General features: G+C 47.6%; 2 protein-coding genes across 2 annotated transcripts in view; one reads left to right on the top strand and one right to left on the bottom strand.

Annotated features, from left to right (window-relative positions):
• Positions 1–5,588, bottom strand: part of pusl1 (pseudouridine synthase like 1) — a 29,045-nt gene extending 23,457 nt beyond the window's left edge. The window contains exons 1-3 of the mRNA XM_062545404.1: positions 5,094–5,588; positions 4,932–4,989; positions 421–608 (exon numbers count right to left, since the gene is read on the bottom strand). Of these exons, the coding sequence (XP_062401388.1) occupies positions 421–608; positions 4,932–4,989; positions 5,094–5,152 (305 nt within the window). The 5' untranslated portion in view covers positions 5,153–5,588. The remainder of the gene's footprint in view (positions 1–420; positions 609–4,931; positions 4,990–5,093) is intronic.
• Positions 5,589–6,426: 838 nt separating this feature from the next.
• Positions 6,427–24,000, top strand: part of acap3b (ArfGAP with coiled-coil, ankyrin repeat and PH domains 3b) — a 94,752-nt gene continuing 77,178 nt past the window's right edge. Inside the window, exon 1 of the mRNA XM_062545402.1 lies at positions 6,427–6,592. Within this exon, the coding sequence (XP_062401386.1) occupies positions 6,546–6,592 (47 nt within the window). The 5' untranslated portion in view covers positions 6,427–6,545. The remainder of the gene's footprint in view (positions 6,593–24,000) is intronic.

Raw genomic sequence — 24,000 nt, 5'->3', positions numbered from 1 at the left:
ACACACACACAGGCGTGTAGGTTGTACAGTGTTTTCTCTTCTGCTGCATTGGCCTGGCTGCACATCAGTTGCCTTTCAGCTGACTTTAGATGACATCATGCAGATGACCCTGCAGATACGGGCCCTGTATGTATATCTGATGGCTGTTTTGCCTGAGGTCACTGCATGCTGGAGCCACAACTCCTCCCACTCTACATTCGCTTAATGAGTACCAGGTCTGTGGCATTTATAACAGGTCTGTGAAGAACTGCTTACTTAACGTCTAGTGAATTGGATTTAACAGAATTACCCTAGAGTTACCCTAGGCTACGCTACATTACCCTATGCTACGCTATGGCACGCTATGCTATGCTACACTATGCTATGCTATCACTAATTACGAACTTAGAAGCCACTGATCCACAGAAGGCCTGGACTCACCTGATGTCTTGTGGTTTGAGGTTGAGGTTGAGAGCGTGAACAAGCTCCTCCTCATTAAAGGGGCTCCTCCCCTCTCTGCGCTGGATGTCCACGTGGGCGGAGTTACCGAGGGCGTGGACGCCAGTGTCCGTGCGACTGGAGATGAACACAGCCGCCTCGTTAACCGGCTTCAGGCTCCGCACCGCATCCTGGAGGGAAACAATAATAAGAAGAAAAATAACGTTGATAACGTCGCAGCTGTGGCCTACTGATTAGGCCTCCGGGCTTGTAACCGAAGATGTTGCCGGTTCAAGCCCCGACCAGTAGGAAAAATGTTGTGGGTGGGGGAAGTGATTGAGCACTGCTCTCCCACGGTCACATCCACGACTGAAGTGCCCTTGAGCAAGGCACCTAACCCCTCACACACACACACACACACACACACACACACACACACACACACTTGAGCAAGGGACCCAACCCCTCACTGCTCCCCTTGAGCAAGGCACCTAACCCCTCACTGCACCCCTTGAGCGAGGCACCTAACCCCTCACTGCTCCCCGAGCACCGCTGTAGAAATGGCGAACAACAGCAGGACCTCTTGAGGCTATCAGCCCTCAGGATAAACGCCAGTGGACTAGCGCTCTTACAGAGCTGGGTAAGATTACCAATGCAACCAACACAGAACCATCTACCACAAGGTTATCACATGTAACGCAAGGCAGGACAAAACTCTTTAAAGGGATATTCCGCCATTTTTGGAAATACGCTCATTTTCCACCTCCCCTCGAGCAAAACAATCGATATTTACCTTGTTCCCGTTCATCCAGCCATTCTGTGAGTCTGGCGATACAACTTTTAGCTTCAGCCTAGCATAGATCATTGAATCGGATTAGACCATTAGCTTCTCGCCTGCTAGCTTCATGATTAAAAGTGACCAAGATTTCTGGTAATTTTCCCATTTAAAACGTGTCTCCTCTCAAGTTAGAAAGTGCAATAAGACCAACTGAAAATGAAACCTGGCGTTTTTCTAGGCTGATTTGACATGGAACTACACTCTCATCTGGCGTAATAATCAAGGCAACTTGCAAACGTACCATAGGCGCAGTGATATCGTACGCAGCATCTGAAAATAGTCCCCATAGCCATAGCCATAGCCATAGTGCCAGTAGTTTGCAAGTTGCCGTGATTATTACGCCAGATGAGAGTGTAGTTCCATGTCAAATGAGCGTATTTCCAAAAATATATCCCTTTAAAGCACATTCAAGAACAGGGAAGCAATGCTGACCAATAACATGCAGGCACTGGATGTAATACAATATGGATAAGACAAAAAATGGAAAGTAATAATAACATTGATATAGAAAGAAATATATGATATTTACCAAGGCACTACACACAGCAAATCATGCAACAAACCTCTCTTCAGTGTTATTGGCCCGAATAATATACAATGTAACGTATAGGTCTATAGGGAATGGCTATGGAGACGTGAAGAATCAGTCCACATAATAACAGGACATCAGTGTTTTACGTTACTCCCAGCCGCTGGCTCTGATTCATGCAACTTGTAAAAGCAAGCAAACTGGCAAATATACAAACATTAGTTCTGCCCCAATTCCATCTTCTCATGATGCCTATTTGCATACCAGCATAACAGCACAGCGTCCTAGTGTCCTCACATTGTGTCTTGACACAAAACCAAGTCAACAAGTTCAACTACTTACGTACAGGCCGAATACAGGCTGTGTGTCAAACACAAGAACAGCCCCCAAGCTATTCAAGTATGTGACAGGCAGAGCAGTAGAGGAAATCAAATGAAACATTTGCTTAAATATTCAGTGTTATCCATGAGACACCCCCCCCCCCCCCCCTCCACGAACACACACACACACACACACACACACACACACGAACACACACACACACACACACACACACACACACTACAGAAATGAAGAGTGCTGCTCTGGCTACTCTCGGACTGGGGCCCAAACAGATGTTTTCTGTCTTTGTTCCACATATTTCCAGAACATGCAGAGGTAACTCTACACCCCGGCCTGTCCAAAGCCTCAAAACAGAGAGAGAGAGAGAGAGAGAGAGAGACAGAGAAAGAGAGAGAGAGACAGAGAAAACAAGACAGAGAGAGCATGTGAGAGAGAACAAGAGAGAGAGAGAGAGAGAGAGAGAGAGAGAGATCACTGATTCAGGGCGTTCAGGGCTGCCTGCTCATATACATTACTGGGCAAAATGTTAAAGGCTCCCTGGAGTCCAGCAGAATGGACCACAGCTCCACAGATTTAACACATGAGAAATACTTCTGTGGCACATCCCCTGCTTTTATAATGGTGCTATTACAGTGGGTAAGACTACATGCACACACACACACACACACACACACACACACACACACACACTCACTCACTCACTCACTCAGTCACTCAGTCACTCAGTCACACACTCACTCACACACACACTCACACACTCACACACACACTCACTCACACTCACCTTTACAGATTAATTGCCAGTCTAATGGCAGTCATGTCCCATCTTTCCCCAAACACAGTAAATGATGGTGCCCTTGTCCTGTGGTTTGCTTTCTCCTGCTACTGGTTGAGCATCCTCACAGAGATCTGGACACAGCTGACCATGCAGGCAGTATAACACTACAACAGCTGTTTTCACACTTCAAAGCTATCTAAGGAACACCAGTGACCTCGACCGATACAGAGATCTGAAAACTGCAGACCATGCAGCCACTATAACAATTTAGCCATTTTAACACTTCAAAAGCCATCGTAAGAACACCAGTGACCTCGACTGATACAGAGGTCTCTGCAGTGCACAAGCGCGCGCGCGCACACACACACACACACTCACTCGCTTCGACTGCTGTGAAGAGCCTTGGCCTGTTTTGGTGTGTGTTCTGCTGCATGTGAGTGTGAGTGTGAGGGTGCTGGTTGGTGCTGATGCGAGGAGACGCTGGGGCCCAGCAGGCCTCTGATGCTGCGCTGAGCATCCTGAGACGGAGCAGCGGAGCGAGAGGTGAAACCAGGACAGGACAACTCCGATGAGAGGGCGAGAACAGAAGAGAAGAGAATACTCTCTCTCTCTCACACACACACACACTCTCATAGCTCCCCTCACACTCCCTCCCACGCTCACGCTAACACATTCCCTCACATGTCTCAAAGCTGTCAGCCTGAACTCACGCTCACACACACACACACACACACACACACACACACACACACACACACACACACGCACACATGGAAAGGCAGAGATTCAGCTATCAAAATACACGAGACAGCCTGACTGACATATGGCTAAACAGTTGTCATTACTCTGTACTGTGAGGCTGCAAAGATATGCATGAATCAGGGAATTGCATCCCTGCATTCTAGTTGTGTGCATATTTGTGTGTGTGTGTGTGTGTGTGTTTAAGAGAAAGAGAAATAGAAAGAAAAACAGAAAGCGAGAGAGCATGTGTGAAAAAAAGGAAAAGAATGAAATGGCATTGAGAGAGAGAGAAAGAGAGAGAGAGAGAGAGAAAGAGAGAAAGAAAGAGAGAGAGAGAAAAAAGAGAGGTGTCCGTGCAAAGACCTGTTTGTGTGATTCTGGGAGAGGACGCCATCACGGATGTGACAGCTAACGCACTCAAGAACAGGCCCGGTCCTGATCAGGTGCCAATCAACCGTAACCATGGCAGCGCTGGGCCACGCCTGCGCCAGTGACGGCTGACATCATGGAGGAAGGTAACAGATGGAGATCATATAATCCAATCCACCTCTGGCTCTGCGCATCCACCCACACAGACGAGCGCAGCAGAATCAGGCTGCGGAGATAAACCACTTCAATCCGGCCTCTGTGTTGTCACGGAGACCTCATGCATCAACAGATGCAAATTAAGTGGAGACAATGAGCCCTCATGGCTGTTGCAGAGCCATGCCTGTTCCCCAAGCTCAATGCATGTTGGAGCATGATGGCAGAATGAAAAGACTGGCTGGCACACACACACACACACACACACACACACAGCTAATAGCATTTCAGCATTTCTTCAGGCTACTGAGTCACTGTGTTCATGTCACAGAGTTGGATTGTTCCATTACTTTAAAGTGGTCATACATTTTCTGACATTTATCCCACAACGACAAGCAAAACTTCCCCCAAATTATGCCGACTTCAAAATGAACCTCTGACTCCCAGCACACTGAGCCCTTTCGAGGCCACATCAGAGCAACTGTCTGCTTCCTCAAGTCCAGGGCCTGCATAGCTGGGCATGACCACAAAAATAGGCCAAACAGTGTGTCATTTCCAGCACAGTCAAGCAGGGCTAGTGCCAGACCATCACCCTTAGACCGAGCTGGTACACAAATACTTCTGCAGATTGAAAACAGAAAGTTAATTTGGAGCCGTACTACTTAGCCTTACTCCATAACACATACGATGTTTTACGATGGAGACACTATGCAGATAGACAGACAGTTTATTAAGTTAATGTAATGTAGGCTACAGACACTGACCTCCAAATAATTCTGAACACCCAGATGAGCTTGGTGAGGTGGAACTTTCATTACGCCACTGTAAGTTGGAAAGGAAAGTTGTTTTTTTTAATCAATCATAATTGATGTTTAATTAAAAGTTATGAAATTATAGTTAAAGCCTACAGCAAGCATGCAAACTACCTGTACTTTGTCCCAATATACTGAAAGAAGATCAGATAGCGGGTGGCGCTTTGAAGCATCCTGTCTAGTTTGCCTGCAGGCAGATCTGTCAACCCTCTGAGGTTATTGCAGCATAGAGGTCGTCAGTACCCGCATGGTGCCATTGCGCTACACTGTTACGTCCACAAAGGTGAGAAGTTACGGTAGTCTTCTGCAGTAAAACTAAAGGTGTATGACTCGCCTCAATCTATAGTTTATATACTATGCTGACGGAATATAAAAACCTCAGTACAAGGGAAGGAGTCTTGTAGCAGTCTAAGCTTGTTGCAGTCGACGGAAGCTCTCGCTCGCAATCTTGATAGGATTGAAACAACAGGGATTGTTTACACTCAGAACATGTGTTCAAAAAACGGTGCTTCTCAACGGCTACAGCTTGATGTGTGAAGGATGCCCGAGAGAGAAGACATTTGCAATATACAGCTCACAACAGCTAAAGAACCACAAGTCTTCTCCTTGTCACACATGTTCCGCGCTTCTGATGACGTTTCACTGAAAGGATTACTCCGCCTCTTTTTTCAGATTGAGAAGGGAGAGTCTCAAAATTCCTTTGCTGGTCAAAGATTAGAAGTATAGGCCTACATGTAACTTAAGCATTCTCTAAATCATATATTACTCTTTCAGCAATCAAATTGTGGGTGTAATTGTTATAAATCACAATCTCCAATCATGTTATTATGATGAAGCCAGTATTTTTTTATTTTTTATTTAGTCTATTTATCTTTATTGTAACCGGGTGAGTCATTGAGATCGAAATATCTTTTCCAAGGTAGCCCTGTAAACATATAATGATATAATAATAATGCAATAACACACACACACACACACACACACACACACACACACACACACACACACACTTCAAATACCCAGGTAATGCCCTCGTAACATAGCCCATTTTAACCCATCATTAACATTGTAGGCTACTACTATAAATGGATTCCAGATTATTTCTTCCAAGCTGCATTTTTATGACACATTCGAGTTCAAATGTATTTATTACACATTATAATTGTGGTAGGTCTAAATGGTTGGTGTACTTTACTCTATATGCAAATAACACTAGATAAATCAATCAATAACAACAATATGACAGCATTTTAAAGATTAAGAATAATAGTGATACTAAGAACTTCTCTCTATTGGAAATTCCATGATTGTCTCCCTCCTTTCCTTATTCATTTTAGACCGAGCTTGTTGACGGTCCCTTACCGGAGGCCAGTGTCGGCTGTAGTAAACTGAAACGCGCTGGATCTCAATACTGTGTCACAGTGTCACTGTTTTACTGGGTGAGGAGCCGTGCCACTACAGCGCTGCTGGAGGGATACAGCCACTCATTTCTCACACAGCTTCTGATTCTAGCTGCAGGACATGAAATAAGCTATCTCAAATCTACAGACAGAATAATCATCAAACATGACGGTGGATTTTGAAGAATGTATTAAAGATTCGCCGAGGTTCAGGTAGGTGAAGCAATACAGATGCAGAAAAATGTAGCCTGTATTTGAACATTCTGCCTGATTTTGTCAAAAACTCTGTTTCTCAAACGTCTCGTCCCTATTTCAGCCGTTATAGATGAGTGAAGTTATTTTTATGAAATGTTTTACGCACAAGTGGGTAACAACTAATAGGGGAGCTGTGACACAAACCACAACCAATTTTACTTTTAACGCGTTGATGGCACGTTTTTAAGAGCAGGGTAGCCTAATCGAAAGGGAAGCTGAATGACTTTTGTTGATTGTTTAAAGTTAATGGCCTTTCTTTTATTAAGTAGCATCTTTCTGTTGGCTATGCGTCCTTTACAAGGAGAAACCAGTTGAATGACGCCGGTGGAGCGCTCGAGCGTCCTTGTGGATGTCGTTGGTAGACGACAGGGAGGCGGCATAGATGTGTATCATCAACAGTAAAACTGGAAAAATAATCATTTTCAGGCTATCGATGATTCGGTTATTTTGAACGGTAACGTCGAATCTGTGTAAGCTATTTTGGATTTGTGGTGATTGTTAAGCCTGTTAAGCCCATACTTGGCGAAAGCGAGCAACCGTGACATTCCCTCATGTGGTTAGAAAAATGATCAAACATGGAATCAGAACAACGCGAATAAGATGGATTGGTGCGACGGACGGCAGTAGAATTGTGAAATCAGAACCGCACATCTGTAGACCCTACCAGGCCCACATGCTGCCCACATCGGGTAGGGGGCGTTTCTCTGACGGTCCATGATACCGGGGAGGATGCCAACATGTGGATCCTATCTGGCTGCAGGGAGCCTTGCGAAGCGCATGGTTTGGCGCCCACGTATCTGTGGTAGACGTGGATAGTTTGACCGTGTTAAACGTGATATCACGGTCAGTGTGAATTTGCGCAAGAGGGAGCACACCCTGTCACCCCAGAATGTGGTTTCAATTATGCCTTGATCCCTCTCCCGACATCCTCCCTGTCTGCGCGCCATGGCAGGGATTACGCTCTGAAGTCATGCGTCAGTGTAAGGTGATTTTGAATACATTAAGATTTCCCAATGGAGTTCACAGTGTGAATTTTAGGATTTAGGATTTATGACGCTTGGCAACGCCCGACACACACCTTTTTCTTTTATCATCAACGCACAGTTGTGAACATGCCATTTAGGCTGCAAGCATACACTCTTAAAACGAATGTGTTGAAAACAACAACACAGCTTGTTTTGTTTTTTAACACATCTCTGTGTCCAGAAAGGGACAACACATTCGTTTTAAGAGTGTAGATTCTGTACGTTATAGATGTGTCGTCATGTCATGTGACATCTCAACTCGTGTTTGCGCTATGATCATGTAATTGCACGGCCCTACTTCCATGTGATCATAAAAACCAGTGGGTGTGTTAACCTGGGAAACTGTCTGTCTGGGAAACTGTCTTAATGCGCACTATAGGGAGTGCTCTGGGATACACCTTTATCATGAACGCATCTCACACCAACCAACACACAACCCAATGGCGTCAGAAATCATACAGGCCCCTGTAGATAGATAGATAGATATATAGATAGATAGATACTTTATTGATCCCCAAGGGGAAATTCAAATAATTGTGCTGTATGTGCTGGCGCAAGTCCTAACTAGCTCTCTGTCATTTCTAAGGGCAGGGCACTATGGGTTAAGGCCAACGCTCACTCTCTATCCCTGACCAGCCGGCAGCATAGCTCCTCGGGGAGGTGGAATGGCCCTTAGCCAGTATGTCATCCACTCAGCAGCATGTTATATGGGACCCTTGAGGGGCAATTGCTCTGATTTCCCCCAACCCCTCCAGACTGCAACAGGCAGCCCCATTAATGGTGTAGTGGAGGTCTCTATTAGCTCTCTCTCTCTCACCCTGTCCTATTGGAATTAATACATTAAGTAGGTCAGAGTTTACCATTGTGTTTGGTTTGCATTTATTTGTTTATTACCTCTGCCAAGGAGGTTATGTTTTCATCAGGGTTTGTTTGTCTGTTTGTCTTGGGTCATTTCAGGAAAGGTCTGAAATGACCCAAGGAAGAAATTATTACATTTTGGGAGTGATCCGTATCACCATCTGGATCCAGGAGGCGGTTATGTTTTCGCTTGGCGGAGGTCTGAGCTCTCGGAGTGCTTTTCTACTTTAGATATGTGACCATTCAAAGCGAAATCAGTCGTTTTGCGCACATCGTTATTTTGAGAAAATCAACAATAACAAACTTCCGGGTTAAAATGTTGAATTTCACGTTTTCGCCTAATTCGGCTGTATACAGTCTACAGTTTCATATCGCTAACGCATTTCACTGAAAAACCTACGTTTTGACTGTTAAACCCGGCGAAGATTCAACACATTTGCTGTCATTCCCGTTGTGCACGCGCCGCTTAAACAGGTGATTTCTCCTCTTCTGGCATATCGTGACAGGAGAACCATGTCAACTTTGGATGCGGTTATCTTAGCGATAGTTTGTGTAATACCCTCGATATACATATCGTTGGAAAGCTTAGATCATGTCCGTTCACGTGAGCACAATAACTTAATTTACTAAATTTTACCGAAACGACTGGTTCCGCTTTACAGGGTCACATATGTATTCACACGTCCCACATCCCAGACAACAGTGGAAAGCTGGCTCTGATTTGGCCCTGATCTGGCTCGGATCTGGCTCGGATCTGGCCCTGATCTGGTCAATGTCCACTCAGGCTCAGCTGTCCCAGCTGTGCATCAGTCGTGTTTAAAATGGACGACTAGGAGCACTCACTACTTATAGAGTCCTCGTGCATGTGATGAGCACAGAGCTTTATGCTGTGGAGAGAGGCCACGACCCTGACTTCATTAACCCATAGCAGTGCAGTGTGTGGTCCACTCACTATATTAGATCTGGCTGGCCATCCACAGAGAGTCAGGAAAGATTAACCGGAGTCCAATTCCTTGTTTGTTTACGCAAACCTGGTCAATACAGCTGATTCTGAATCTGATTCTGATTCAGAAACTGATTTTTGCATTTGCTGGAGGTGTACTCATTTAGCTGAATCGACCTTGAGTGACTTACCGCAGGTCCCACCCTGTATGCGGTACATGTCTTTTCTACTCCCTCTGTAGTCTAGCCTGCGGCTGTGGGGTTGACTCTCTACCACAGAAAGTGCACTGACACATTTCATTTCACACAGATGGCGTTATCTATTGATACTTCAATCCAGTGATATAGTGCACACAGTTAGACTTACATTTGTGTAACAGTTTTATGGTGTCCCCATGTGATCTGGCTGTTCCTTGGTCTTTTGGCCAGTTCCTTTGACTGTTGGTAGCACCGTGCCCTTTGTGCGGCACTGCCATGTGTTGATGTGATATGTCCAACTGCAGCGGGCACTCCCTGGCCTGGCAGATGCCCCGAGAGGGCTTGGCAGCGCGGGCAGCAGAGGGGATAGCGCCGTCTGGCCCCTAGGGACTGGCATCGGAGGCTGTGCCAGTGTGCTGCACTTACTGTTTCAGAGGAGAGGGAAGGACAAACATGCACACACACACACACACACACACACACACACATACATACCAACACACATACACACACACTTGTGCATTTACACTCAAACATGCACACAGTCACAATCACGCATACACACACACACATGCACATTCATGCTCTCTCACTCAAGCATACACAATTACACACACATACACACACACACACACACACACACACACACACACACACACACACACACGCACACAACAGTGTGTGCTTATTGTTACACACACACACACACACACACACACACACACACACACACACACACACACACACACTCTCACACCCCTGGCTCCAGTGTCCTTCAGCAGCGTCCCTTTGTGTGAGTGTGTTCAAGTCGTTGTGATGCTGTGTGGAGAATCCTGTGTGTTATTGTCACCACTGATCACTTTAACTCCCAGCAGATCTCTCTCTCATACGAACACAAGACCTCTCCTGCACATTTGAGTGTCATCATCACTGATCACTCTCCCTCGCATCAACACCACCTCCACATCCAGTGGCTAGGGTCACACCAGGGTCATTTGCACAACTCCACCTTTTGTCAATTTCAAACCAAAAGCCACCGGTTGGATTATTTCCAGGTTTGCGGAAGTCGTGGAGGTGTGGTGAGAAGCAGGCAGTAGCCAGGCAGTAGTGACAGTCTGCGTCTCACACACAGACGTGCACTGGCATGTTGATGGCAGCTCCTGAGCTGCGTCATATACCGTACCGTTCTCTCTGTCACTCCGAGACTCTGCAGCCCTGCTTAGCTGGTACTAGGGCTTGGCCCAGTTAGCGCTGTTAGCGCTGTTAGCGCTGGCGCCTCAGATGTTTTATTCATGCCCGGTGCCGCACGGCGGGACTCGCTCCTGGATTTGGGAACACCTACAGTAGTGTAGTGTAGTGTGTGCCCCTCTCCAGCGTCACGTCGTGCCACGCCATGCCACACAACGCCACGCAGCGCCGCACAGCTCACCCCATCACAACGCAGCTCACTCATTGGATTAAAAAACACACACTCCCAGGAAGACTAGACTACCCGCTCTCTCTACCGCCGCTCAGCATTCTGGCTCCTCATGATGATGAGCTGGTGGAGCTCTGGTTGCTATGTGATATGACCAGGCCACACACACACACACACACACATTAACTGTATACTGGCAAGACTGATACTTCTGATTCAGTACATTATATTTAATATATTATGGTCTTTTATTTGATATGATGACCACCTGGAAATGACAACATACTTCAAAACCAGTGATTATATTTTTTAAAAAGTATTACATAGGCCTCCTACATTCCTTCCATATATAACGTTCATTCCCAATTTAAATTACAGGGTTGGAAATATTAAGAGAAGGTTTCAGAACTTGGCCATGTGATTTAGCCTGTCACGTTCCATTATCTTGAGATAAACTCTGCTAAGAGTCTGTATTGTTCTTGACATATAGTATATAAGCTACAGGCTAGCGCACTAGTCCAGATTGTGTGTTTGTAACAGTAGCTGCTCTTCCCCCCCTATGGCAGTTATTCTCATGAGTGGATTTGGCTGTAATCTCACAGAGCTGGAGCTGGAGCGGGACCAAAGCGTGTGGCTCTTTCACCTCTTCTGTTCTGCGTTGTCCTTCCTCACTCGCTCGTTCCTTCACTTTTTCCCATTCATGTTCCTCCCTTTGTCTCTGTGTAATATGTTTTCCACATATTATGTTCGCCTACACTGTCCTCGGAGGATTATGGTTTGTTATGGTTTGTTGGAGCTGGACCTGGACTGGCCAGGGAGAAACCCTCTCTTTTCCCCTCTCTCTCTTTTCTCTCTCTTTCTCTATCTCTCTCTCTCTCTCTCTCTCTCTCTCTGTCTTTTCTTTCTCTCTTTCTCCCTCTCTTTATTTCTCTCTTTTCTCTATACCCCCTCTCTTTATTTCTCTCTTTTCTATCTTTCCCTCTCTCTCTCTCTCTCTCTCTCTTCTCCCTCCTCTCTCTGTGTCTGTCTCCCCCCCCCCCCCCCCCCGCCCCCTGACCCCCCCCCCCCCTCTAAGCAGAGCTGATTTTCCCATCAGTAAGTGCGTGATCAGAGTAGAGGAGAGTGGACCGACTAGAGGACACTCCTGGCAGCGGTCCGGTCCACTCCGCCCCTCTGGCAGCGGTCGGGTCCGGTCCACTCCGCCTCCTGGCGCCGGGAGCCTCACTGGGCACAGGAAGTGCTGAGAGCGGGTGATTTACTTCCAGGCTTCCTCTTCCCCGAGAATGAACTCCAGAGCTCTGTCTGTCACGCAGGCCGGGGGGGGAGGAGACGTTCAGCCGGACGAGGGCCGAGTCCTGCCCGGATCCGCTTTGGCTTCAGCACCGGTCTGGGAGCCGGTCCAGTCAGTAATAATGATGGCACGGAGTCAAGGAGCGGAAATGTGAACTCGATATGAGCGTATATCGCCTGTCCAGGGACTACCACAGGAGCGTATAAAGTTACTGCACATAGATTAGATAGCACTCACAATAGGTTTAGGTCGTCGGTGTTTACAGTCTCCTCACTCACTGTTGCACCAGAGTGGCGGTTCTTGTCAGGCTCTGAGTCAGAGAGCAAAACACTGCATGTTTTCTGGACGTGCCATAGCTGTGGTTTCTCATGACTAATTGAAAGTGAAACTCGAGTAGCCTGCACAAGAATGAAAGTTTAAGTCTAATAGCCCCCCTGCTCCGAAGCCAAGCCAAGGAGGAGCAGCTGTGGTCAATTGTATGGTCATGTTGGACTGCTGTTTAGTTATTTAGTGGACATGTTGTTTAGTGGCTTTGCTGTTGCTGGACAAGGTGGGGTGGTGCTAGCCGCTGCTGCTGTTTTGATTTGTTTGTGCGGATGCGTTGGCTTTGGTGGGTGGTGCATGTGGATGTGTGGGGCTAGCTGCTGCTGTTTTTGTTTTGATTTGTTTGTGTGGAAGTGTTGGAGGACGCGATGCCTTGTCATTAGGGTGGCTGTGTGTGTGTGTGTGTGAGTGTTGAGGTGTGTCTGTCATTTCGTCTGTGCGGTTATGTACTCGTGTCCTTGGCACTGTTTTGTTATTGTGGATTTAATGGAGACCTGCTTCTCATGGAAACCTGCCTTCTGTTTGGTTTTTATGAGGATATTTCAGTCTACAATGGGATGCTGACTGTGTTGTAACACGTCGTCCTTCATCCCTCCGACATAAAGACAGGATCAGTGTGCTTCCACACACTCCCCAGTTCACACCCGTAGTGTTACCCAGAGTGCAGTTCTCACCGCTGGTGTGTTACCCAGAATGCAGTTCTCAACCGGCGGCGTTACCCAGGGCGGGGTTCATTATCCTGTCTCATCCTGCAGGCCTGTACTTGTGAGACACCCCAGGGAGAACACACACACACACACACACACACACACACACACACATATACACACACTAGGTGATGGGTTTCATCACTGCATGGGCCGGCGGTGGCTCTCGCTTTTGTTTCGGTTCCTCGGATGTGTCAGAGAAGACGTTCTGCCGGCCCGCCTGGTCAGGTGGGATGGGATGGATGGCGTCACACACTAGCACACACACACACACACACACACACACACACACACACACACACTAGCACACACACACACACACACACACACTAGCACACACACACACACACACACACTAGCACACACACACACACACACACACACACACTAGCACACACACACACACACACACACACACACACACACACTAGCACACACACACACACACACACACACACACACACTAGCACACACACACACTGGTCAGGTGGGATGAGATTGATGGTGTCACCTCCTCGACGACAGACAGACTCAATGGCTCTCACTGAGGGAGTCTCTCAAGGGTCATTGTCAAGTGGAACCTGAATGCGTCTCATAACCCCGAGCACACGCACACGCACACACACACACACACACACACACACACACACAGACACTCACACTCTCACACACACACACACACACACACACACACACACACACACACACACACACACATCTCAGGCTAATTGTGAGGTGTCTGAGATCCGAGCAGAGGTATCTTTCCCTGAGACCAGCCAGAGGGTGGAGATATGGAGGAGGTGGAGGAGGTGGAGATTCTGTGAAAAGTGGCAGCGCTGCTAACAGCCTGAACAGCCTGAAGGAACCCCAGCTCTGCATGCACCATTCCAGCCCCCCCCGAGGGCCTCATGCTGGAGGGAGGAACGGGGACTTACAGGGGAGAGACATGCTGCACATGGGAGCTTAACGTCAGAGATATGAAGCAGTGCGCAAGCCCATATGCTCACTGAGCACTGCAGTAACACCGTGTCTTAATGTATAGATATGAAGCAGTGCACAAGCCCATATGCTCACTAAGCACTGCAGTAACACAGTGTCTTAATGTATAGATATGAAGCAGTGCACAAGCCCATATGTTCACTGAGCATTGCAGTAACACAGTATCTTAATGTAAAGATAGGAAGCAGTGCGCAAGCCCATATGCTCACTGAGCACTGCAGTAACACAGTGTCTTAATGTATAGATATGAAGCAGTGCGCAAGCCCATATGCTCACTGAGCACTGCAGTAACACAGTGTCTTAATGTATAGATATGAAGCAGTGCGCAAGCCCATATGTTCACTGAGCACTGCAGTAACACAGTGTCTTAATGTAAAGATATGAAGCAGTGCGCAAGCCCATATGTTCACTGAGCACTGCAGTAACACAGTGTCTTAATGTATAGATATGAAGCAGTGCGCAAGCCCATATGTTCACTGAGCACTGCAGTAACACAGTGTCTTAATGTAAAGATATGAAGCAGTGCGCAAGCCCATATGCTCACTGAGCACTGCAGTAACACAGTGTCTTAATGTATAGATATGAAGCAGTGCGCAAGCCCATATGCTCACTGAGTGCAATATCCACTTTAATATCTACAGGGCATCCTTGGCCTACCGCACTGGTTAGGGAATTGGACTTGTGACCAAAGGGTTGCTCCTTCAGCCCTGGTGGACTAGTAGAGTTGTGGGTGGGGGTAGTGACTGAACAGCACTCTCCCGTACCCATGATGAGGTGCCCTTGAGCAAGGCAGCTAACTCCCAACGGCTCCCCGGGCACTGGATCAAGGGCTCTGCTGTGTGTGTGTGTGTGTGTGTGTGTGTGTGTGTGTGTGTGTGTGTGTGTGTGTGTGTGTGTGTGTGTGTGTGTGTGTGTGTACACACTACCGTGGGATGGGTTTAATGCAGAAGACACATTTCCTTCAGGACAAATAAAGGAACTTAACTATCTGGATTTGCTCTCACTCTCAGTTGCATCCACACTCTCAGGCACACACACACACACACACACACACACACACACACACACACACACACACACACACATACACACACACATACACTTTAATTTCCCACCACCCCTCCTCTCATCTTTTGTGACAGTAAAATCAAAGTTGTCCTCGTTGTAGTCTGGTTTTGCTCTCGCTCTCTCACACACACACAAACACACACACACACACACACACACACACACACACAACACACACACACACACACACACACACACACACACACACACACACACACACACCACACAGTACTTTCCCACCACCCCTCCCCTCCTCTTCCGCGACAGTAAAATCAGACTTGTCCCTCGTACTAGTTATTACCTCCACAGATCAGCGTGTAGTGTAACCGGAGCCCGCGTCACATAAGCCCTGAGCTAATCGCTCTGCTGTTCCCCACACACTTCCTCGCTCCGGACAGGTTTACGGTGGAAGGAGAGGACGAGATCGAGTTGCACTGGGGTGTTGTGTAAAGATTATCCCCAGATGGTTGTTTTGGCACTGGTGTTGTGTGTTAGGGGATATGCAGCCAAAGGCCTCCATGAGGATTGAGTTCTTTTGCCTTTTGTTTGCTGGCCATGTTTTTGGCCTTAGAATCACAGTGCTCTTGGTTCATTTTGACAGCTTTTTCCTGGCCCTATTAATTGTGGTCACTTTACTAGAGGGAAAACAGTGAATGGTGAATACTCAAACATCTGGGGATGAATACTGGGGAGTTGAGTTTCCGTAATTCTACCTGGTGTGCGTTTTTTTTAGCCACTTCATTTTGTTCTCCCTTGCAGCACCATGGAGACATTCCCTGGATGTCACAGGTTGTGTGAGACACGTGTGTGTGTGTGTGTGTGTGTGTGTATTAGGGTGACTTGTCTTATCTGCGGAATAGAGTGGAAGATTCTACATGTCAGGGCAGACCCACAGAGACTCCCTGTCATGACACGCTCTCTCTCTCTTCACCTCTGTTCCATTGCGTTCCGTGTTCTGAATTCTGTGTTCTCTGTTCCGTTGCGTTCTGTGTTCTGCGTTGCGTGTTCTCTGTTCCGTTGCCTGGCTCGCAGGAGGCCAGCGCCACTCTCCCCCTGGCCTCACTCTCTCCCTCCACCCCACGGGGAAGCCAGCAGGGGTGTGACCTGCAGCCAGGGCCATGTGTTTCCAATGGATGCTCCGTCTCAATCAGAGCCCCCAGCCGGAGAGCGTGCGGGGTATGCATGGGGAGATGGTGTGTGTGTGTGTGGGTGTGTGTGTGTGTGTGTGTGTGTGTGGGGTTGGGTGGGGGGCTGCGTGGGGTTGTCAGTTTAGATACGATTCTCTTGTCGGTCATCCAGTTCATATGTTTGCCATACACTGGGGATAATGCCTGCGTGTTTGCATTTGGTTAATGAGTGGATTAAAGCGTAATTGTATCTCGCCGGGAGGAATAACGAGATGCGGGTAATCCGGCGTCCGTGGGCGTCCTTGACTGAGCTGAGCGCAGGATGGCGAGGTGTGTATGCGGCACACGTGGCGTCCCTCTGATGACTCACTCACTCACTCACTCACTCACTCACTCACTCACTCACTCACTCACTCACTCACACACACACACACACACACACACACACACACACACACACACACTGAGCGCAGGATGGCGAGGTGTGTATGCGGCACACGTGGCGTCCCTCTGATGACTCACTCACTCACTCACTCACTCACTCACTCACTCACTCACTCACACACACACTCACTCACTCACTCACTCACTCACTCACTCACTCACTCACTCACACACTCACACACACACACACACACACACACACACACTCACTCACTCACTCACTCACTCACTCACTCACTCACTCACTCACACACTCACTCACTCACTCACTCACTCACTCACTCACTCACTCACTCACTCACTCACTCACTCACTCACTCACACACACACACACACACACACACACACACACACACACACACACACACACACACTGAGCGCAGGATGGCGAGGTGTGTAGGCTACGCGGCGCACGTGGCGTCCCTCTGATGAGCCCTAAATCCCGTTTTCTTCCCCCATTTCACGCCCTGGTTTCCAAACCCAGAATCCCACATCAATTTGATTACGAGCGTCACGGAGATTAAATCTGTCCTCTCGACACACACCACTTCCTTTCTCCTGATGAGATCAGCTCGGCCCCCACGTCGCCGCGCGTTAGCCGCGCAGAGCTAGCGGTTACCACCCCAGCGCCGGAATTAGAGCATTCCTCCAGCGGAGCTGTCTGATGCTGCTGCTGCTATGGCAACAGGCTTTTGGGGTCAGGTGCGTGGAGTGGATGAAACACGTTGAGTCACACACGATGGTGTCATAATTCACTTGAAGTGGATGGGAGAGAGCGCGCACACACACAGACACACACGCACACTCATACACACACACAATTACATACCAACCCTCGCTGCACATACTCACAGCTCAATCAAAGCCTCATGCAGTTCTTGTGATGAGTGCTTGGTGTGAGTGGTGGGTCAGAGTACCAGTACTTCAAATGAGTGCTTCAACTGAGCGTGTGTGCCACTCCATATTGTTTCCCCTTTTCAATACTACTCCATATCGTCTCCCCTGTTCAATATTACTCCATATCGTCTCCCCTGTTCAATATTACTACATATTGCTCACAGGTTATTGACCTCCCTGTTCCATATCACTCCATATTCTCCCCGCTGTCCATATTGTCTCCCCTGTTAGTAGTGCTCCATATTGCCCCATATTGTCTAACCTATTCAGTATTGCTCTATATCGTCTCCCCTGTTCAGTGCCACTCCATATTGTCTCTCTTGGGCACATTGAACTGGCTCCACGGGGGATTATGTTTGCGCTCTGGGTTTCAGTGTTTGGACAGCAGCTTAGAGCGAAGGCAGATGAATCCATAAGTGTTTCTCCTTTAATCCTCCAGGGCTTTGCTCCCCTCCATAGGTTTCATGGCGTGCCGAAGGTATTGCCCATAGAATAATGGATTTACCTTGGATCCTCTTGCCGCAGATTAATTTACTGTACACACACATCAGAAAACAACGTTTTGTAAAGAGGTCAAGTTTGGCTCAAAAATCACAGGCAGAATATGACATGGGCCACTAATTGAGCGGCAGATCAAACTTGTGACTAATCTACGCTAGCATCTCTCAGGCAAGCGTGACATGTGTGCATTACACGTGTGGCATGTACTGTAGATTGACACAGAAATTTATCAAGTTGGACCCGACCAAGTTAATAATCGTATGATTTCACATGGACAACTCGGGGAAAAGATCCACTCTAATTCCACTCTGTCCAATCTCTTAACCGCTAGCTGCTTCCATGCTTTCATGCCTAACTGGAACTGTACTCTGAATTTGATCTCTGAATTTGACCTATAGCCTACTACTCGGGGCAGTGAGAGCACACACACACACACACACACACACACACACACACACACACACACACATACACACACACACACACACACAGACACGCACACACAGACACACACTCTAGGATCAGTGGATCTGGATCAGATGTGGATTGATGGAGTAAGTCCAGAACAGGGCCATAGAGTATGCCCTGGTCAATCAGCTGCTGTCTGCATGGGACACCCCCAGTGTTAGCACCATCTTGATTTGCCATCATCATCATCATCATCATCCTCATCATCATCATCTCTCCGTCCCCTCGCCCCACTGCACCCTTCCCTCCTCCAGCTCTCCTCACAGCACTCCAGAACTTTGAGAGAACTTGAGCTGAGTCCAATCGGAGTGCCTCTCCTCGCCCCGGACGCTTTTGCTTCCGTTTGAAGTATGATACCCCCCCCCCCCACACACACACACCTCCCCTCCACACCCCCACTGTGAACACCAGGCGACAGCCTTTTATGTCCGCAGCGCCAAAACACCACGTGAGGACTTCAAAGCACCCTGAGAAGTGGCGCGGGCCTCAGCGAGTCCAACCCGATACGATACGGTCTGCGATACGCTGTTGTGTCTACCTCTGAGAAAGGGCCCCGCACGATTGACCATTTCCTTATTGCCACCGCCACTGTAGATCCTGACTGGAGATACCTCGCTGCATGCCCCCACTCTGGAGATACCTCGCTGCATGCCCCCACTCTGGGGCACATGGTGCCACACAGATACTGTGTAGAGGCAAAGCCCCCCGAGGGACACACTGGCTCTGTCTGAATCCGTGCGGGTATAATAAAGTGCACATATTTGTTTGTTTTTTCTTGTCACATCACACAAGTTGATGCAACTTCAACAGAACATCAGCCTAGGCTCAACACTAATCCAACTGAACCTGCCAAACTGCAGTTGGAACCTGAGGCTGGTGTGTGTAACGCTTCCAGTTATTCTTGTGTGTATACGCTGTGTGTGTGCGTGTGTGTCTGTGTGTGTTCAGTATCTTTGTAAGCATTCTCAGTGTGTTTGGCTGTGGTGTGTTTATACTAGTCCACATACACACTCAGAGGAGAAGAGAGATTGTTCTCTGAAAGTCAACGTGTTTTGGTTCAGTGGCAGAGCAGGATGTTGTCATTTTGTTTTGACGGGGTGGATCGTCTCCATTCCATAGCATTGTCTCTGTGTGTATTACCTTGGTGACCTGTCATTGTGTCAGTGTGGGGTATTAGGCTTCCCTTGAGTTACCTTTCCACTGCGTCTGTCATTTAGCCAACACTCTAATCCAGAACGGATACAGTTAACCAACTGCCGCTTTCTTTGGTCACACTTTCCCAGAGAGAAAACAGTGAATGCTCAAACTTCTTTGGGCATACTGGGGAGTTGAGTTTCCGTAATTCTACCTGCCGTGTTTGTTTTTAGTCACTTCATGTTGTTCTCCTTGCAACAGACATTCCCTGGATGTCACGGGTTGTGTGTGTGTGTGTGTGTGTGTGTGTGTGTGTGTGTATGTGTGTGTGTGTGTGTGTATCAGGGTGACTTGTCTTATCTGCGGAATCGAGTGGAAGATTCTACATGTCCATATAGGGCAGACACACAGAGCCATCCAGAACGGATTCAGTTAACCAATCACAGGGACTGGTTCGTCCCCCTGGAGCAGCTAAGGGTTAAATGTCACGACCAGCTAAGGGTCAAAGTCACGACCTTTTGGTGGGTCACATGTCCAGCTCTCTGATCACCAGCTCTTCAGTCCCCACCACACACAGAACTCTGAGTCTGCACTACGTGCTCTGGTTCAGTGGCAGTGGCAGGCCAGGATGTAGTGATCTCTCAGTGTCTAAATGGCCTGCATTGCATTGGAATGGATTGGTCCGCACACTGGGTAGGCTCCAAAAATACACTGTAGGCCTGAAGAAGATCCCACTGCGGATTGAAACGTTGCCTTTTTATGAAGTAAATAAAGTGTATTTTTGGAGCCTACCCAGTGTGCGGACCAATCCATTCCATTATCTATACTTTTGTCCGGCACCTGGACTATTTCTGTGGATGTGCGCACCCCAACCAAACGCCTGCATTGCATTGGCCCAGTTTGTATTAGGTTTACTGTACCTTCAACTACCCAGAGACTACAAGCTGGTCTAGGGCCTGGTCTGCTGTGTGTGATCAGTGGTGCTAGATGAGAGCTGAGACTATAGGATGGCTTACGGCTGTAATGAGGGCCACATCAGGGCCAGGCCTGAGCCAGATTTCCCCCGAGCTCGCTGCTATCTCACACCTGGAGGTGAGGCGTCAGGAAAACAAACATCGGTCTCTAAGGGGACATCATGTGACGCTGACAGCATTAACCTACATTCAGCCCTGGGGAGGCAAGGCGAGGCAAGTTTGTTGATATAGCGCATTTCTTATCCAGGGGTAATTTAATGTGCTGCACATTAACAAAGACAAGGAACGGTAGAAAATAAATACATAAAATAGAATAATTAAAAGACATAAAATGCACAAAGTAGTGAGGCGACCATCCATCGTGCCCTTGTGGTGTCTAGTCCCCTGTAGTGACACTAGTGTGTGTGTGTGTGTGTGTGTGTGTGTGTGTGTGCTCAGCGGCAGCAGCACTGTGTGTGACTGTGATCTGTAAATTCATTCCTGACTAACACAACCAATACAAGATAACACAGCCAACGCCCCTACCACCTTGCCCCTCTGAAATTCAGCTTTCTCTGATAAGGTTGGGGTGGAGGCGTCTGTGTGTGTATGTGTGTGTGTGTGTTTGTGTGTGTGTGTGTGTGTGTTTGCCACCACACCCGCTTAGATCATAAACAGAGGAGAATGGATTTAGCCGGTTAATCCCCCCTGTTGACTTTCTCACCATCTCTATGTAGCGTCTTAAGCCCAATGGGAGACAGTTGCTCCATTCAGAGGAGAGATGAACGCGCGCGACTGTCCCACTAATCCCTCATTCTGTGTGTGTGTGTGTGTGTGTGTGTGTGTGTGTGAGAAGTCTGTCTGGCCGTTCAGGGTGGGAGGATGCTTTTCCGGTCGGTCATGCATAACGCTGTAGGAATGTTGTCTTAACCACGTATCAGAAGAATCAAGTGATTCATGACACCCGTGTGTGTGTGTGTGTGTGTGTGTGTGTGTGTGTTTGTGTGTGTTGTTGAGTGATCACGATCATTCTTTATCGCCCGGCTCAACCACTCTGTTAAAGGCAGCTATTGTTGAGCAAGCCAATGAGTAGACCTTTACATTGAGCTTTACATTGAAATGTATAGACGTGTTCTTAGCCACTCCGCAGCTTTAAATGTAGGTATTCAGAACATGTGGGTTGCATAGCTTTAGGTGCTCTATGTGCATTGGGTGCATACAATATGGATTCATGGTAAAGATCTGGGGCTGGTAGTGTGTATATGTGGGAAGCATGTGTAGGATAAAAGAAATACCCTGTAATCCTTTCTCATCGTGCGCCTGGGAAAGACTGTTTGCAAACAGTGCTCTGCGCTCTCATAGAAAGCAGCTCTGTGATGATGTCTTATTGTGGAAACTGATTAAATATTTTTCCTGGAATTCTGGTCCATGTCATTGGATTGAGTCTGTAGTGCTGAGCTCTAAGTCAGTGAGCTGTGCTCTGTTGTTGATGAGGGCGGTTCAGGGGTCTCGGATCGATGCTGATGATTGTGTTGAAGAACAATGATGAAGAGGAGGATAATGAGGTCCCCCGCGGAGGCACGCAGGTCACGGTCGTACCGCTGGGAGATGAAAACGCACGTGTCGTGCGGCCTGCGAGGTTTTATCCGCCGGGTTAATCTCATAGAGTCAGCGGGCCAGGCGGACACACATGATGTGGAGCACTATGGATGCCCTCACCTCACTCACTACTCCACCCCACGCTACAGACAATCCTCCGACCGTGAAAGCATCCACAATCTTTTGCCTTGTAAGACAGTCTTAGCCCGTGTTCCCGCGATGTCTTCAATTGAAACATCTAGCGTCTGTTTCAGAGCTTTAAAGCTGACGATACTTGTGTGACTCTTGTAAAGCCCAAGGGATTGGGGATGTTTCATTTTTAGAGGATAGGAAGTGATTACGGGAGTGTGTGATGTGCTGATTTGTGTGTGTGTGTGTGTGTGTGTGTGTGTGTGAGCATGTGTGTGTGTGTGTGTGTGTGTGTGTGTGTGTGTGTGTGGGTGTGTGCGTGTGTGTATGTGTGTGTGTGTGCGTGTGTGTGTGTGTGTGTGAGCATGTGTGATGTGCAGACGGGCAGAGAGGCTCAATGTGGGCCAGTGTGGCAGCAGTACTCTGGAGGATCACACCAGACTGCTGGAACTGGGCTGAAGTGGGAGAGAGTGGGCCACCAGGTTAACCTCCCTTACAGCAATAGAGCTGCAATGTTATAGTGTTTGGGACATGGAGTCAGGTAATGAAGGTGATAACTAGAAAAGCATTCTGAGAGCGCAGACCTCTGCCAAGTGAAAACATAACCGTCTCCTGGATCCAGACGGTGATCCGGATCACTCCCAAAATGTGATGGCTTCTTCTTTAGGTCATTTCAGTCCTTTCCTGAAAATTTCATTTATCCATCGATAACTTTTTGAGTTATCTTGCTAACAAACAAACAAACAAGCATACATACAAACTAGAGATGCACCGATTGCAAGTTTTTGGCCGATTCCGATTTCCGATTTTTCATCGAGTTTGACCGGCCGATACCGATTTTAGCCGATTCCGATTTAATTTCTTCTAACCACTTTACAGCACAAACAAAGAGTTATTTTCTAGCCTATATTTTTTTTAATACAACATGTTAGAAATGTAATCAACTTATCAATGGCTGGTAGAAAAATGTGAATAGACAGATTCTTCTTCAAGTCTTCTTCAGCTGCAGTAATCCCAGTGTGGGACATTCATTTCACACATGTAGAAATGCACTAGGAACACTATTTCTTTTCTTCTCACATCCATATGCAATATCCAACTGTAAATATCTTCAGAATACTGATAACTGAAGTTAGTGCTACATAGGCTGAGATGTTGGAAAATGACAACAAAAAAAAATAATTTTGAGAAGCCTTGAAACACAGCAAATGACTTACATTCTCAGTCCACACTCTTCTTTGAACTTTCGCGATTGCTTGCGGATACTAAGGAAGTGTCCATATTT

This window comes from Sardina pilchardus, chromosome 9 (assembly GCF_963854185.1).
Source record: "Sardina pilchardus chromosome 9, fSarPil1.1, whole genome shotgun sequence".
Classification (NCBI taxonomy): domain Eukaryota; kingdom Metazoa; phylum Chordata; class Actinopteri; order Clupeiformes; family Clupeidae; genus Sardina; species Sardina pilchardus.
Note: the sequence above shows the minus strand (reverse complement) of the source record. Positions and strands in the feature narration are given on the sequence as shown.